The sequence below is a fragment of the Chenopodium quinoa genome, unplaced genomic scaffold (assembly GCF_001683475.1).
Source record: "Chenopodium quinoa cultivar QQ74 unplaced genomic scaffold, ASM168347v1, whole genome shotgun sequence".
Taxonomy (NCBI): Eukaryota; Viridiplantae; Streptophyta; class Magnoliopsida; order Caryophyllales; family Amaranthaceae; genus Chenopodium; species Chenopodium quinoa.
The window spans coordinates 3,783,311-3,801,832 of record NW_018743920.1 but is presented as its reverse complement, the minus strand read 5'-3'; the positions used below and the strand labels follow the sequence as shown (position 1 = coordinate 3,801,832).

At 30.6% G+C, this 18,522-nt stretch overlaps 1 protein-coding gene across 1 annotated transcript; it reads left to right on the top strand.

Moving 5' to 3' along the window:
* The first annotated feature begins 11,353 nt into the window (after positions 1 to 11,353).
* On the top strand, positions 11,354 to 17,949 carry LOC110687997 (mitochondrial import receptor subunit TOM40-1-like). The gene is made up of 11 exons (XM_021864660.1): positions 11,354 to 11,684; positions 12,198 to 12,279; positions 12,405 to 12,504; positions 12,614 to 12,709; positions 12,818 to 12,868; positions 13,540 to 13,605; positions 13,849 to 13,950; positions 15,280 to 15,348; positions 15,431 to 15,514; positions 16,643 to 16,738; positions 17,488 to 17,949. The coding sequence occupies exons 1-11, from the start codon at positions 11,552 to 11,554 to the stop codon at positions 17,542 to 17,544; spliced, it is 936 nt and encodes a 311-aa protein (XP_021720352.1). The 5' UTR covers positions 11,354 to 11,551; the 3' UTR covers positions 17,545 to 17,949.
* The last annotated feature ends 573 nt before the right edge of the window (positions 17,950 to 18,522 follow it).

Genomic DNA, 18,522 nt, shown 5'->3' with positions numbered 1-18,522 from the left:
AGCGGATAACAAGAACTTTGTTGAAAAGTCAAAAAAATTCCAGTTGAGAAGAACTAAAAAGAGTACTTGAAGTGTAAATTCAGGAAAAGGTGAGATACCATGGAACTTCAGATTAAGATTGAAAGAGATGCTACACCAAAAGTATAGAATTTCAGATATTTAGGGACAATCATTCAAGGTAACGACAAGACTGATAAATCCATTGCTTGCAATGTCCATGTTGAATTGATTAAATGGAGCAGTGATTTAGGAACTATGTAAGCTAAGAATATTCCATCAAATATTGAAGGGAAAATCATATTGTGTAGAAACTAGGTCAGCTATCCTCCAAAGTGTTAACCAACTAAGTAGCCTAAAGCCCGTAAGACTATGCTAGTGTAAATGAGGATGCTCAATTGGGTGTTCAACCGCACAATAAGACATTATATTAACAAATATAGAGATAAGGTGTGAGTAATGCACTTATAAAAAAATGCGAGAAGAAAAAAGTATAATGGAAGAGAAGCATTTAAATGCCTTGATTAGGAGTTATAAGTATTAAGAGAAGATTAAGCCTAAGAAAACTTCGAACGAAATTTTTAACTTGTAAAGCACAATAAGGCTTTTCAAAAACTTGTCAAATCCTTATTAGAATTCGGTTGTTGGTTAGGATTCAAACAGTTCACCATAAATATAGAATCTCTTTCTTATCTCTTTTCCGTCTTACTTTGTACTTATGTGTATGGTACTCTAGTAAACATAGTTATTGTTCTCATTTGTACTTCTTATATTGTATGATTCTATCCGATATTTTATAATTGTTGTTGACGATGGTGTCTTAACTACTAGAATTTATGGACCGTCCAAAATAGAAATGTATTCTATATTATTGGTTTTTAGAAAGAAAAAAAGAGTAATACCTGCTTCCTCCATCTTTATCTCTTGATTGTTACAAAAAGAAAACAAAATTCGAGAATTTTTCCCAAATGATCTGGTTTCACAATGATACTCTTTCACAGAATATATCATGTGAAGAATTGTTTGCGTATATTCTTTATCACATGATTTTAAGGTATGATTGCACACATTTTAACCCCTCAAACCCTTCATTTCTTTTGTTCCAAAAAAAAAGGAGCAAATCTAAATTTCTAAGGCCAATAACCTAATAAGTATTAAAACTAGTAAGTAAAGTGCGATTAAGCTTAAACGCAGCCCTAAATTGCAGATTAAGTTGAACAAATTGATAATATTCAATCAAACTTACGGAATATCAAAATCAAGCTATAAGCATCCAGAAAAACTAAATTAGCAACAATTTTAATCAAAAATTAGCAAATTTAACCCTATCAAACTCATTTGACAGTCAAATAAAATGCGTAGGAAATCAAAAGATGAAATTAAGAGATGAATATACAGTGATTACTTAAGAATTTGAAGTAGAATACTCGAAATTCAGCAGCAGAAAGCAATGTTAGAAGTGATGCATGCAGCCATAATTAATCATGTATGAAGCAGAAATAGTAAAAATTTGAATGTGTTTGAGAGAGAGACAACATACTGGAAAGGGCGCGAGGCGAGCATCGACCGCTTCAAGATATGAGAACGAAAAAGAGATGTTGCAAACTTGCAACTTGCAAATATTTGGATCACCAATTAGTCAATTACCCAAATCTCTTCCATTTTTACTTTCATTGTTCGTCTCATACGAATCATTATTTTATTTTTTTATTTTTACTAAAAGTGAGGGATAGCTCAGGAGATTGGTATTGATTCTCATCCCCTATCCTTGTGGCTTTCAAAACAACAACAAAAAAACATTGATTTTTCTAAGCGCAACAAATATTGGCATGTTTGTCAATACATCAACCAGTCAAAGATAAAATCGCGCTCACATCAGTATAATTATTGTTATGTTTTCATTTATTTTTCCATTTTTAGCTCCTCGTATAACTCCCTAAGGGATTTGTATAGCATTTTTCATTTTTAAATAGTATAAAATATAAAATGTTGATACATTCTATAATGAATATAAAATATTGATACATTCTATAATGAATATAAGTAACCAAAAAAATATATTACATTAATATTTATATAATATGAAAAATAAATTAAAAAATCAAGTCTAAGTCACTTAGATCACAACTTCACTCTCGTAAATTGGAATATCAAACTCTATTTTTATTTGTTATTAATTTCTTTTTGTCAATTATATTTTGTGAACATGATACACTAGTCTCTTTATTTCTCGTAAAAATTAACTTTATATGTATCAATTGTTAGAAATACTGAGAGTGAGGGATAGCTCAAGTTGTTAGAGCTTCCCTCCCGGATCCTGAGCTTAGGTATAATTCATGGCCTATGTATCAACAGTCCAATAATAAGGAATTAATGCAAAAACTTTTTTTAATATTTTATTTTTGCTTTTTTGTTTTTGTTTTGTGAAATATAAATTGCCTTATATATATAAATATCATATCATATCATTAATAAATAAAGTCGGTCTCGCATTCAGGCCACGAGACAGCAACACTTGGCATTCCAGTTTTTCGCCAAGTGTCGCGCCACGTAAGCGAAAAATAGATATTATAGTGATACATATGATACTAAGTAAGTGAATTTTGAATATTTTTTTTTTAAGATAAAAATGTTGTATAGAGTTTTATTATCAATATACTTCTAATATTTCATATATACAAAATTAATCATAACTTTTAATAAATATCCTATAACTTGAGTTCTTTAAAATAAGATCCAGTTATAATATATTCAATTCAATTTATTTAAAAAATAATAGTGAATTAGTAAAAATAAATAAATAAATAAATAAATAAATAAAATAATTTAAGTTTAATAAAAATAATTTCAAGTCAATAATAACATAGACATCTTTTTACAAACATAACTACACAGAGTACACTATTAATTAATTAAATAAGTGATATGGCATCGTATGTCTAAATGTCCTACATTATCAAAAGGGATATATTGTAGGACCGTATATAACATTCAAGCAAATAAAGTTTATACTGAAATTTTATCAACAAGTTGAGCATCGTCCGGGCACAAAACTAGTATAATATAAGGTACATGTCATAAAAGTACAAGTACATATAAGGAAATAACTTTCATATGTAATTTTTTACAAAAATAAATTTTATCTTAAGAAATTGGTGAATTTTTTGAAAAATTAAAGTTTACTGTTGCAAGTGACTTAATCAGCCAAATTTTACATTATATTTTTATGTTGATTTGTATTCATTTTCTTCTCGCTTTTATCTTTAAAAAATTGGGAAATTTTTCTTTTTTCTTTTTCCACAAGAAACAAATTTGGTTTGAATCTAGAATTTTAAAGAAATTTTTTTTAAAATAGTATCAAAAATTCACTAAAAAATATCAAATGTATTCAAAATTAACAAACTCAAAGATAAAGTTTATTTTAAGATTTAAAACTATTTTAAGATAAATTATTCTGTGAAGTTGGCACGTTTATTGTAAAAATGATTTTGGAATTATTTTATTTTAGTATAGATTATTATTAAGAGCCTACTATTATATATATATATATATATATATATATATATATATATATATATATATATATATACGACTTTTAGTGAGATATTTTGAAATACGTTTATAAATCATAATTATAATTTCACTGAATATTATGGTACAATACTACCATTCATATGATTTTCAACCATTATTTATATGTAAAAGTATAAATAGAATATTATAGCTATTTAAAATAATTTTTTAAGCTTTAATTTAGTTATCAAGTTTAATTGGTAATTTAATTTGGTGGTCGAGTATGTAATTGAAGTTTTGTGATTGAATTGGCACTCGTTCAATTATTGCACCATATTTTCAATTGAAGTGGTGATATATATATATATGTGTGTGCGGGTAGAAAATAAAGTTGCTAATTTTTTTAAAACAAAAAAATTAAAAAAAAAATGTGTTGAACAAAGTTGCGTCTTTAAATGAAAAATTTTATGGATATATATAACACTTGATTAGAAAATCATGGAACATGATTAGGTCAAAAGTGCTGCCACTTGGAGCAACGGAGCATATTTTTATGCCAGACTTTTTTTTTTTTTTTAAAGAAAGATTCACAAATACAATTAGCTATGCCCGTCTTCTGTTACGACTATGACCTAATCTATCGAAATTATGAAAATAGGAAAAATAATTTGTAAAAAAGGACTTATTTGCTAATATCTAATTATCTATCAGTCAAGTGACTTAACAATGCGACATAATCCGCATCTCTACTAGCTTCTGAAGGACTTGAATTGTTGAAGGGTAAATAAATTTTGAGGGTTTATAAAAACTAAATTTCCAAGACCAAAAGTTGAAAATATCTATATACAAATAGTTAGTAGTACGTAATACTTAGATTTCAAAGACCATAAGTTGAAAATATCTATATACAAATAGTTAGCAGTACCTATACTTAACCAACGATTAATAGAATCCATATTTTAAATAAATGTCTTCAACAATTTTATATTATAACAATGAATGATTTTGCCTCTCTTACCATAGCAGAACTACATTACATAGCCAAAATAGGAACTTTTGGGTGGTAAGGTTTGCATATACTTTAATCAAATATCCAATAATTAATGTAGTACTATTTTACTATATGCATGTGTTGCATGTAGAAGGTTGCATATACTTTAATCAATAAGAAAAAAAGGTAAATTTGAAATTAATAATCTCACCTTTGTCGATCTGTTCAAAACAATTTTACCTTTGAATAATCTATAAATAATCCCACCCTTTACCCTCATCTTCTCAAAACATGCCATGACTGGTTTTGCAAAATTGGTAACTAGTTGAAACAGGTAGTTTGCCATGTGTCAATTGTTTAATGGTCTAATTATTAAAAAAAGAAATTAGAACTTAATCTAGATTTATCTCTTCCATAATTTCCCCAAATAATTTTCAAAAAACAAATTCAAATATCAAGTTTTACTATTTAATTCAATAAAGATATCATATGAAGAAGTTTCCAATTAACAGATAGCAATCAATTGAATTACCTTTGCAAAGAAATAAAGAAGAGAAAGAAGGAGAGAGAATATATGGTGGCCTGGTTTTTTATAGATTATAAAATATATTCATGGGCCTCAATCATCAGCTTAAGTTTTTGGTTGAGTTGGTCCTTTAACATAGTATCAAGAGCCAGCGTGACACAAAGGTCACGGGTGTAATACCCCGTATTTTTGAGACGCATTTTACAATTAATTAATTAATTAATTAGTATTTTCTAAAAAGGGTATTTTAGTAATTTATTTTACTATTTGAATTTTGGAGCCAAAATGATATTTGAATTTTGGCGCCAACAATATTTTCAAAACTCAATGATTAATTTGGATAAGATTTACTATCCATTTATTTTAATAAATACCGAATTATATATATATATATATTTTTCAGATATTTTAATTAACAAAAATTATATTTCTTATTTATAAATCAAAGCGCCGAAATTCCTAAATTATTTAATGAGATTCTCGGATTTTCTAAGTGTAGAAAATCTGATTTTTATTAGTTAATTAACTTAGTTTTAAGTTAATATTTTATAATTAATTATTTTCTACAAAATATATTATTTACACAATCATTTTTAATCCTTAAAATCTAGCAAATATTTTTCTAAAACTAGTAGTGGAGGTCCGAAAATATGAGCATGGATATGCACAATATTTTCGGCCACCCTATGTTAATTTTGGTTTAATTATTTTGTTAGTTATGTATTTTAATTATCTTCCTTAAATTCCTTATTTCCTTAATTCCTATTCTCCATCTCACAAAGATTTGATCATACAATTTATTTGTCTTAAATCATTCTTGATTATTCCCCAAGCAAATTCATTTACCATTTAATATTTCATGACTATTGATGAATCACATTTATATAGGAATTATAGACACATTTATGCTAGTTTTATAACTGCTTTTGAGGTCATTTTGTTGCTTTATAGGTCACATTTGCATAAGTTGTCTATTTTGTGCTCTATTATGCTTCGTTTGTCTTTTCTTAATGTTTCAGGTAGTTTCTATAAATATTTGGACGCTTTCGGAGTAGTCTTAGATGAATCAGACAATGAAAGGATGGAAAGTTGATGAATCGAGGTTGCTCAATGAAGAATATGTGTTTGTGGAAGCTTAGGTTGTGATTTATATGCATATGGAATGAAAATAGCTTCCACGAGAGTCGCTATGTACCTTTAGGAGATGAATTTGAGTTAGAAACGAAGGAAAACGATGGTTTGCAAAGTGTCAAAACAGACCTTTGGTCACTCTTTTGATCATAACTTAAGTTCTACAGATGATATTGAAGCGATTCAAATTGCGTAAAAAACTAGACTTGAAGAGCTTTCCATTGATAGGTTTCACGCCCCTATACAGTTCCTAAATCTCGACATACGACCCTTCAAAGTTGACCCTATAAAGCTGCCGACGCATCGCCCAGCCAGCGGGCGATGGCCGTGCTGTTCGCTCGAGCGTGAGCTGCTGGTTGGGGTGATGGAAAACCAGCGCCTGCTGGTTGAACCCCCCTTGTGCAGCTCGTCCGACCATCGGCCACCCATCGCCCAATGGGTAGGGTGTGCGCACATTTGATGATGAGGATTCCTATGTGGACTACAACTCTTTAATTCGACCAATCATTAAACTTCTTTTATTATTTTTATTTTTCTATTTTTATTTAGGTTTAGGATAATATAAATACTTAACGGATACTATTTTTCCCTCATGCCTTTTTATACCTTTTATTTTACGTTCGTTGTAGTTTTCACTCTAGCCCTAGTTTTTCATGGACAACTCCATGGATTTCTCCATGGTTTTGTCCTTGAGTTTGATACATTAATTTATTGAGGTAATTTTATTTTTTTACTTTAATTATGTTTTCTTTGTTAGATTTAGTTTTAATTATTTATTTCATGCTTGAGTAGTTTTATTTCAAGGGCTTGAGAATCCATGTTTATATGATAAATCTAGATTGATGTAATTGATATTTTAATTATTGATTTGTCTAATTGACAGTGTTTTATTGTTAATCTTGCAACCTGATTAATTGTTTGATTAATTATAGTTAATAAGAATTTGAATCAAAAGATCTTACTTTTAAAGGCTTACCCACAATTAGCGATTCTGATTATGTTAGCGATCGAACTACATATGTTGAATTGAGAGCGTTAAGACCCGACCGTAGGCTTAACAATTGCTCTAGTTAATTGATTAATTGAATTGTTATTGGTATTTTGATAGATTTAGAACTATAAGCATGGTGAACCATAACCCTAGATCTTTTAATTATTTTTATTCTTACTTTAATTTAGACTATCTTTTTATCCCAATTTCGTGACATAGTTTAGTTTCTCCAATTTCTTAGAAGTTAGATTGAATAGACATCTCTCTGTGGATTCGACCCTACTTACCTACTACATTGTTATTTGGTTTTGTTAGGAAATTATTTTTGACAGGTGTACGACAACCTATCAACTACATACTTACCTTATTTCTTCATTTCTTAATCACCATAAACTAAAGTTTCCTAAATTCTTTAACTCTCTTTTCCAAGTAATTCTTTAAACTAAATTTACCATAATTTTTCCTACAAAATCTTACCTTAATTCTTTCATTCATGAGCCTGTAAATACTCTCTAATACCTCTCATATTCTTCACACCAAAAACTCAATTCTCTTCTTCTCTCTTACTCTTCTTTTCCCTCAACCTTTTCCTACTTTTCTTCTCCTCTTTTATAAAAGAAAATCAGTCCGCATATCTTTGGAACTAGTTTTCGGGCACTTCTGATCAGTTTTGGGGTTTTGCTATTTCACAAAAAATTGTTCCTCTAAAAAAATCCTTGAGGTTAGGCTCAAGAATCACCCAATTCAGAATTATATTGAAGAAGTTATAGCCTCTGCAAGTTCTATCTATCCTTTCCAACGCAAATTCAATTCTCTTTAATCTTATTCCTTTATTTTCTTCATGGTTAGTTTTTTAAAATATACATACTTATTTCAAAGATATAATTTTATATTAAAGTATTTTTTAAAGAGTTTTATAGTCCATGAACATTAGATTTGGGTTTATGTCTAAAAATGTTGTGACAACCTTATGGTTATATTAATTGCAAGGTGTATTCGTGATTGAACTTTAAAACTGCGAAGTGTTGATTGAGATTCGGAATCAAGGTACTTTTAGGTGGCTAGATACCTTCGAAATTGTTAAATGAATAAGCATGCTGTGTGATTTTAATTAAATTGTTTTGAATTATGATTTATAAATTAACCTTGAGAATTCATGTTTTAATAAATATGTTTGAGAATGGATTTCTATCTTGTTTTGAATGGTTTGAAATTATTTATTATGTTTAAAGGAATTTGTTTTGTAAAAGTATTTTGGATTGATTTAAAGAATATTTAAAAAAGGTTTGATTTTAAAAGCTTGTTGAATTAAATATAAAAGGAGTTTTGAGTTGTTTATTATAAAGGTTGAATTATTAAGTAAAAGAGGATTTATTGAATTATTATTTAAGCTTTACAAGCATGATTATATTAATCCCACTATGTTGATTTGGTTGATAAGATTTATGACGTTGTATGACCGAGTCTTTCCTCGAGGATAGCCTTTCAATATAAAGACACTAACTTGGGGGTTTGCACACTTGGGTGAGGAATTGGTTTTAAAAAGAGGAATTGGTTTTATAAATCGTTTTATTGAATTATTGGAATTGGTTTTGAATCATGAGTTTTGGAATTATTGGATTAATTATTGGAATCGGTTTTGAATTATGAGTTTTGGAATTATTGGATTAATTATTGGAATTGGTTTTAAAAGCATGTTTTCTAATAAATTGAGTTTACTTATCTTGCACTTATCGTACTTAGCATATTTTGCTAATCCGTATTTCCTATTTGTTTTGGTTCACCCGGTTTACCTTATTGGAAAGTAGTGTTGACTATTTTCAGGTGGAGCCATGAATGAGCATATGGGAGTCCCGGGATTTGCTTCACCTAGTTTAGGAATGTTGGTTTTGTCTTTATTTTGAGTACTCATAACAATGTAACTATTCTTATAAGCATTAATAAAAGAAAGTTGAGTTTTTTGCTGTAAGTTTTATTATTGAGTTAAGTATTTTGAGTAGCCTTGCGTAATCACGTGGGGCAATATCACGCCTAAGTCTATCTTTACGGTATACTTATACGTATTATACTGGTATTTCCGTAGAGGGAGATTTGGGGGTATTACAACGGGTTTGACCAGTAGATCCTTTAACATTTTTTATGACGGTAATGGTGGTGTCAGTGGCAATAAGGTGGGGTTGGGGAGGATAATAGTTGTGACTATTGTGAGGGGAAAAGAGAGATTTAAGAAAAAAAATATTTTATTTTTGAGAAGACGAGGGTAAAAGGTGGAATTAATTCCTGATAACTCTAAAATGAGATTGTTTTGAGCAGATCGTACAAAGGTGAGATTATTAGTTTCAATTTTTTCTAAGAAAAAGATATAAATATGTTAGGTTTGCGTGACTGCCGTGACTCACACACAACGAGAGATTTTCAATAATTTTCATAAAATTCTACATCTAAACTATATTTAATAATTGAGAAATTATACATGACACATATATCAACCGACTTAGGCCATGTTCTTTTGAGCTGTTCTGTTCCGCTCTGCCCTGCTCTGATTTGCTCTACTATGCTAAAATCAGCTATGATATGCTCTACTCTGCCTGTCCTGCTCTGCTATTGCTATGCTCTGCCCTGTTCTGCTTAAAAAAAATAATTATTAATAATAAAAACTAATATTTAATAAAAATAAAAATAATAATAATTATTAATATTTAATAATAACAACTAATATTTATAGATAATAATAATTAATATTTAATAATAATAATAATTAATATTTTATAATAATAATAATTAATATGTAATATTAATTGATAATAATAACTAATATTTAATGATAATAATTAATATTTTATATTATTTAACACATTTTCTAATGTTATTAAATGAGTAAAAAAATCTAAAAAAATCAAATAATAATAATAATAATAATAATAATAGTAATAGTGGTAATAATAATAATAATAATGATAATAATGATAATAATAATAATAATATTAATATTAATTAATAATAATATTATTATTAATTAATTAATAATAATAATAATATTTATTAAATAATAATAATAATAATAATAATAAAATAATAATAATAATAATAATAATAATAGTAATGATGACGACAACGACGACGATGATGATGATAATGATAATAAAAATAATAATAATAATAATAATAATAATAAATAATTAATGATGATGATGATAATAATAATAATAATAATAATAAATAGTTATTGATGATGGTGATAATAATAATAATAATAATAATAAATAATTAATGATAATAATAATAATAATAAATTAATGATAATAATAATAGTAATAATAATAATAATAATAGTGGTGGTGGTGTTGGTGGTGATGGTGGTGGTGGTGATGATATAATAATAATAATAATAATAATAATAATAATAATAATAATAATAATAAATTAATGTGACAATAATAATAATAATAATAATAATAATAATAATGCAGAAATTTGCCCTGCTTTACTCTGCTGAAATCTGTTGTGCTCTGCTGAAATATGCTCTGCTCTGCTATGCGAGAAGCTCAAAAGAATAGGGCCTTACTTGTAATCGTGTATCTTTCTTTCTGTCATATATCAACTGACTTACTATGTGGAAAACTTGATATTAGAATCACAAGGGTTGTTTCCAAATGAATTGGTACAAAAAGATATTACCATTTTAAGGTATTAGTAAAAAAAACTCAATTGTGGATTATAACTAAGGTTTTGTTCTCTCTACCTTACTTTTGATAAAATCAAATCACATATAAAAAAATTCGCACCAAATCATACAAGATTAATTCAAAGTAAATTAGGCAATATTATAAGATATTGAGTCAAATCAAAATATAAATCTAACTAGACTATACCAAATTAAATTAGACCATAATGAACCAAACTAGACTAGATCATACCACATTACCACGTCACACCAGACTATAACTTAAATATACTATTTTTTTTTTTTAAACCAAAATATACTAGTTAAAACACCTTTATGAGTGAAGATAACAAAATTTCAAACTCGTTTTAATTGAGATTAATTTTATTTTATTGTATTTATTTTTTTTAAGGTAAAAATCCGTTAAATTATATTCATACCAAAATGGTAATTCGACCCACAAAATGCATAACCCGAATCATTGGATCAACCCGAACCCTGAAAAATGAGACCCAAAACCCTCCTAAAGCCCCTCTTCGTCTCCATAACCCTTTTTCTTTCTTCTCAATCTTCTCTCTCTTTCTCTCTCTTCCCTAAACCCTCTTATACGACCCATGTTTTTGATCTCTAATTCATAGAGAGGAGAGAGAAGTTTTTGATTGCTAATTTGTTGATTCAACAATAATTTTGTATTAATCAGGAATAATATAGTGAAGATTTGATTTCATTATTATAGAAATGGCAGGAGTTCCTCCAACAGGTCCAGCAATGGCGGCCAATCCTACTGAACTTCCTAAGACTGAAGAAGTTGTTGATTATGGCAATCTCCCTTGTCCTCTGCCTTATGAAGAAATTCATCGTGAATCTTTGAGTTTGTATTCTCGACTTACCCATTTCAATGCGCCCTAGTTTTGTTTTTTAATTTCGTTTTTAGGTTAATTTTATTGGGTAATTATGTTTTTCGTTTTTTGATGATGTATTATTTCTGGGTTTTTTCAGGGTGCTTTAGAATACATTAACTAATGAAGTATTGTATTATGAATGTTAAAGTCAGGAACTTGAATCTTGTTTTGACATTGTTGTTCAATTTTAGTTGGAGTGTGGGTGTTTGTTTGATTTCACTGTATGTTGTGCTCATTGGAACTTGATACTTGTTCTTCAGCTGAATTGGGTGTTTACTAGATTATTATCTTCTAATTTTGAATGCGGGTTGAATCTTATGCTGACCTCCCGAAATGGTGAATGAGTTAACGATGATTGATTGAGACAGTGTAGTTGCTTAATGTTCAATGTGTTTAAAGATTCAGTGTTGTAATTGGAATTGATATGCGGTGAAGGAGCAGGTTGACTAACAATCATAATTGTGTTCTTTGGTTGTTTACAGTGTCTCTGAAGCCAGAAGTCTTTGAAGGGATGCGCTTTGACTTTACTAAAGCCCTTAGCCCAAAATTTTTCCTTAGTCACTGGTACTTCAAGCTAGTTTTCTGTTATGCTTACTTTCGTCGACGTCCCTCTGCTAGTGCTGATAAGTTTCTTAGGTTGTTCCAACTCCGGTGGTCTAATGCCTTGTTTGTGACTTTTTTTTTTGCAGTGTGACGATGGGCCCAATAGAAGTTCCCTCTCAAAACCCAGAGCCTATTAAAATCCCAACTGCCAACTATGAGTTTGGTGCTAACTTTCTAGACCCAAAGGTCAGCTAAAATCAATCATAAATGGTTTATGAGGATGAAAAATATGGTTTAGCACCGATGGCTTCTTTCATGCCTTGCAATAACTTGTTTAATTGATGGTTTCTTACAGTTGATGCTTATTGGAAGGGTTTCACATGACGGTAGACTAAATGCAAGGCTTAAATGTGATTTGACAGATAATTTAACTTTGAAGGGAAATGCTATGGTAATTTTCCATATTATGTAATTCTAGTATATGGTTCTCATAAACCTTCATATGGACAGCTGATAAGTTTTTGAGATTGATGAATAAGGTTTGGTAATCTTTTTCCAGCTGTCAAGCGAGCCTCACCAGTCTCAAGGGATGGGTACTTTTGATTACAAGGTAAGGCCTATGTACTTTTCAATTTATTTTATCAATAAATATATCAACATAGCCTCTATTTGTGAAAAGGAAAATGGAAAAGGTTTGCCCTACAAGATATCCATCTGGATCTTCTTTGGGAAAGCAATCTAATACAATGAAGTCTATCTGTGCATGCTATTTTTCAGAGAGATTGTCTGTCTGGGTATTTACAACCAGGAAATAAGGTTTATATTAGAAATGCTCTTATTTTGCATTGATTCTAGTGTGATTGGAAACGAAAATGTTCTGACAAATATGAAATTTGCTGTTAGCCTCAGTTGCCTTGTGTTCTGGGTTGCATATTGTTTAAGTCTCTCTATGACTATTCCACACATTTTACAATAAAATGCATTTGTGCTTGATTGCATTTCCATGAAGCCCTCATATTGATCCACGCTTTCCTTTTTCCTCCCACGTTGCACATACTAGGTCATTTTGCTTTTGTGGCGGCCACTTCCTCTAATTGAATCATATTCTGTCCTATATTCATGTGAAATTGAAGCTAAATTTGCAGGATATTGATGAATTTCTCCTTTTGGTTTTCGATTTTTATTGCTAACTTTGAGCTAAGCAATCTGAGGACGTTTCTATCATTTATGCCATGATTCATGCTCATTTCTTTGTTTTCTGGTCACGATTTTAAATGGCAGGGAAATGATTACAGGGCTCAGCTTCAACTAGGCAGTGGTACACTTATTGGGGCAAATTACATACAGGTAAATAGGTCAAGCTGTAATTTTTTTTACATATTTGCAATATTCTTTGTCCTCTGTACTGAATTGATGATATCATGTTTCAAAAATGGATTTGCTATTGTATCAAAGTGTTTGTTTGAGTCGTGCATTTACCTTTACTTTGCTTAACAATTGTTTGTTCTCTTTTGAATTTATTTATATGGGCGAAGTGGTATATTATAATTTCTTATACTTTCTTTTCCTCTTACTGGTGGGTGGATGCAGAGTGTGACCCCATATATCTCTCTAGGTGGTGAAATTTTCTGGACTGGTCAGCATAGAAAATCTGGTGTTGGTTATGCTGCTCGATACAGTAATGACAAGACGGTAAATTGACTTTGACTTTCATGAATTTTTACATGTTCAGATTTGTACCAGTCCTTGACTCCTTGTTGAATTGGTACCTTGGCCTGTTAAACTTTTGGGTCTATGTTGTGATTTTATGTTTTGGTACTCCACCTTGCTTTCATACCTCTTCAGTTGTGTTCTATTCCACATAAATTTCCCATAACATTAGTCAGGATTCAGGAAGTATGTTACTCTCATATTCAGGAGTCTGCATATGATGAATTCTGAGTAAGAGTATGAATATCCGTAATTTGTCTTAAGAGATCCAACTTCCAAGTTTATGTTAATGTAGAATGTGCTGTTATGTTCGAATATATTTTTTTGGGTTATATTGGCAAGTGTGTTTACTAAGATAGAGCTAGGACTTCCAAGGTTGAGGGGCTATAAAAACGCACCTAAAAATTTACTTCTTCACTGATATGACCCTTCCCCCTCAAAATTGTTGCTTACAATCTTATATTTTAAGGAGCTTCCAAATATAACGTTAAGCGTAGATTGTCCAAACCTAGAGGAACATAGAATTTTGCATCAGATACTACACTTTTTTTTTGGTTTTTTTTTTTTTTTTTTAGAAAAATGGCTTATGACAAATCATATTACTAGGAGTTTGCATTTCCCCTTTAATTATCATGACAGATACTCCAATCCTCAAAACTTGGATATCGCTGTAGCCGTATTACACATGACACTTCATTTTGGACCAAATAGCATGAATTTCCTATTTTTTATTATCGTCTTAGGTGTAAATATAGTCAAGTTTTGACACTTGCATTTTACCCATGTTTGATGAGTACCCTAAGTAGGTTAACATAGGCAACAAACATGTAATTGCGAGCACTCTTTAATAATAGTTATTGATTGGAAGAAAAGTTACACTAAATAGTGGTATAGCCAGGGTCTCAGCCCTCTGGGGGGGTTGGAAAGGATTGTGGGGGCAGTGTCAGGTTTTCCATCTATACATGGACCCTTTGTTGGTGCAGACATTTTAATACAACATATTATCTCCGTTAAATATTATGTGCAACTTTGGAATATTTTATATCTCACAAATAATGCCCCAAAGTTGCACGTAATATTTTAACGGAGGTAGTATTAAAAATTAAGGTGGCTGTAAAAAAATTGGATGCAAAATTTGCCTGATGAGCCTGCAATATAAGAAGAGAGTTTGCTTGTTTATGTTCTCAGTGGGCTTTCTGTTCCTATCTTTATTCCTGTCAATTTGCAGACACAGTGTACCTATCACCCTCATAAAAAACTGACTGACTGTACATGATGTATTAGGGCTAATTTTTTTTGTTACACATGCAGGTTGCTACTGGACAAGTTGCTAGCACAGGAATGGTTGCGCTTAGTTATGTCCAGAAGGTATCCGAGAAGGTAAGAAAATTGGTCCAACTGTTGTATCATCTTTAGTGAGACTGATAACTAGTTCTTGAAGCCTGACGCCATTTGTATACAGCTTTCTTTTGCAACTGAATTTGCATACAACCATATGTCAAAGGATGTTACAGCTACCGTAGGTTATGATGCTGTGCTACGCCAGGTAATATTTTAATCTCAGTGTTTTGATCTAGTGCTTCTCCAATAGCATTATTTGAACAAAAATACGATACGTACGTTATCGATCAACACCTAAAGTTCTCGTTCCTTTCATGTCATTTGACTTTGTCATTGATCTAATTACAGATTGTTTTCTTTCATTAATGAAATTAGTGGGAGTCTATAAACATTTTTAGTTAATTATCATCAAACTTCTGTCATACGGAGTAGAAGCTAGAGCCTTGTGGTTTTAATTGTTGTCACTGTTCTTTTGGTGTCTTGTTCTTGTGATCACTAATTGAATGGCATTTCATTATAGAAGAGCTACACATTGTATTGATGAAGCAGCTGATCACAGACACAGTTTTATCATCACCCCTAATGCCCTTTATTAAGTGAAGTATCGAAGGATTTTTTGTTGCTACATACTAGTAGAAATCTATATAGAATGGCCAAGGAGAAAAGGTTAAAGATGTGTCTTAAAAGATACTGGCAGATTTAATACAAAAGCAGAAGGTAAAAAACAAGTGACACACAGAATGAATCAATATTCCCTTAATAGAAGCATCAAGAATTCAAAAAGCAGTCAAGCAATCAAGCTGACTGTAAATGTTATAGAGGATTTGACTCATTTTATCTTTGACTCAAAAGTCTGATGTGTGTAAACACTTATATGGATTAAGGACAAAATTAATGGGAAGCTTCTTTAAACAAAAAAATTTCTGAGTGAGAAATTTAAAGACAAGTGTACTCTTCCTTTGATATAACTAAATATTATGGATGTAAGCTAAAATAAAATGTGTTTGCATCGCCCCTTTCTTTAGTGTGTGTTTTAGAAAGATTATATAGAAAAGATTTCAAATTAGCTATTCAGTACTATTGGTGTACAATAGCCTAAATCAAACAACTAGCTGACCTGTACATTATAGTGGCAAAAAACTCTTTGATCACCTTGTAAATGCTTTTGTATGTTCGAAACCTCTCAGCTCATTGTCCTAGGTTCGATCCTTGTTAAATACATTGGAGATTATGTAATAATAATAATAAGGAATGTATTTTATCTTGTTAATCTGTGTTAATTCTGAATTGGAAGTTATAACTTACTACATATTTTGCTGTATTTCCTCTGCAGGCACGTGTTAGAGGGAAGATAGACTCCAACGGTTGTGTTACTGGTTTTCTTGAGGAGAGACTCAATTTGGGTCTAACCTTTTTACTTTCTGCAGAGGTGAGATCTTGAATTTAAATGTCAGATTATCACTTGTTAGGTCTGCATCCTTGCTAAATCTGTTTTTGGTTGAAATCTCCTCTTTGATGTCAACTTCAGAATGGCTTGGAAAATTTAGTGTCATTGTCATCTGTGCGGTCTTGAATTACTAGGAAATACTGCCTCTGCTTTGAACCTTTTACCTCTCTATTAGAATTAACTATTTTGCACCCCCCTAATGATTAAGGGTTCACCAAAACTTCACTAATATACTATTCATAATAATTTCCTCCCCAATTTGAATTGTACTTGCAGTATGTTTGGAAGTATAACCGTAATCTGTTATACTCCAGGAAATGTGTGAATTTTTCTGGAATTCAAAACAGTATATACATCTATTCCTATGTGTTTGGTCACTTGTACCTTATTTCTATTTTGGCAGTTTTTCCCATCTTTACCCCACTTGCAACACTCTCTCCTACATTTTGACACATACTCTACTTTCAGCACTTTCTTTCCTACTTTTTCTTACATAAACACTCTACTTATTTCTTACACTACCCACACACTCTTCTATTCTCCTAATTATGTGTATCTACACCAAAGACAAGAAAAAAGGAACGGTGTTAGCATGTGACTACATATTTGTATGAAGAAACTAGATTTTCTGTGATCGTGTGCTTTCTATTTTAGTCGCTCTAGAATTCATCAGATGCATTTTGAGCTTGACCCTCTTGCAAGGTTTTTGACTGTGACCTACTTTCTTGCAGCTCGATCACAAGAAGAAAGATTACAAATTTGGTTTTGGTTTTACTGTTGGGGAGTAAAACATGGAGGTCCAATTCCAACTTTCAAAGTTTACTACTAGGAGCAATATCCGGTTTTGGAGGATGGATTTTTTTGTTCTGTTTTCTTGGTCGAAATCAGTTCTGTACTTTTATATTCAAAGATACTGATTCATAGGGCATTATATTCGTCTCATTTTACACCTTTTGGGGTCGAGAATACTGTTTCATAAGTACTCTTCTAGTTTTTCGAGTAGAGTTGTCTTAAATTCCAGATAGTCAAAGATTCTCTCCCATGGCCTTCATCATCATTGCAAACAATTGGAGTTCCAGTGATGTTGGCTAATAAACCACTTGCGGAGTCGGGACTAGTTTTTTCATCAACCTGTACAATTTCATAATTTATTCTTTCTTTCCCTTTTAAAGAAATGCAGATGCATTTATTATAAACATTTTTTATCCCTTACCCCAATTTCTTCTACAAAAACCTGGTTGGTACCATTTTTCAACGGCATATGTAAAATTTCAATAAATCAAATTAAGACAATATTTTAACGAGTTAGGGAGTATTTTTTTTATACACAGAAACTTGAATAGCATTTAATCATAGATTCATAGTCGACTACTTGACACAGAAACTTGAATAACTTGGTACTACGTTAGTATTAGGTATGGGTTTGGAATCGCCTAATCCCATAGTTGACGTTTGGTTTTAATTTTTTTTCCCCCTTCTAATTAGTTTTTTGACAAACGGATTATAACCCTACCTCATACCAAAGATGATTCAAATGCTACTGACGCCTACCAGTAGCGCAAGTCATCTAATGTCATCCAAAAGCCAAGCTTGGTTGGACTGGTTTTCAAGGCTAAAGAGGTAGTGAAAATTATATACCTAGCTACAGATAGGCCTGCCGGAGCGTAGTGTTGGCTGGGATCAAACTAGTGACTGGCCCCACTCCCTAATCTGTATGTTGTCTCTTTCGGATTTCTTGCATATAATCCTAGAATAGGAGCTGTTAA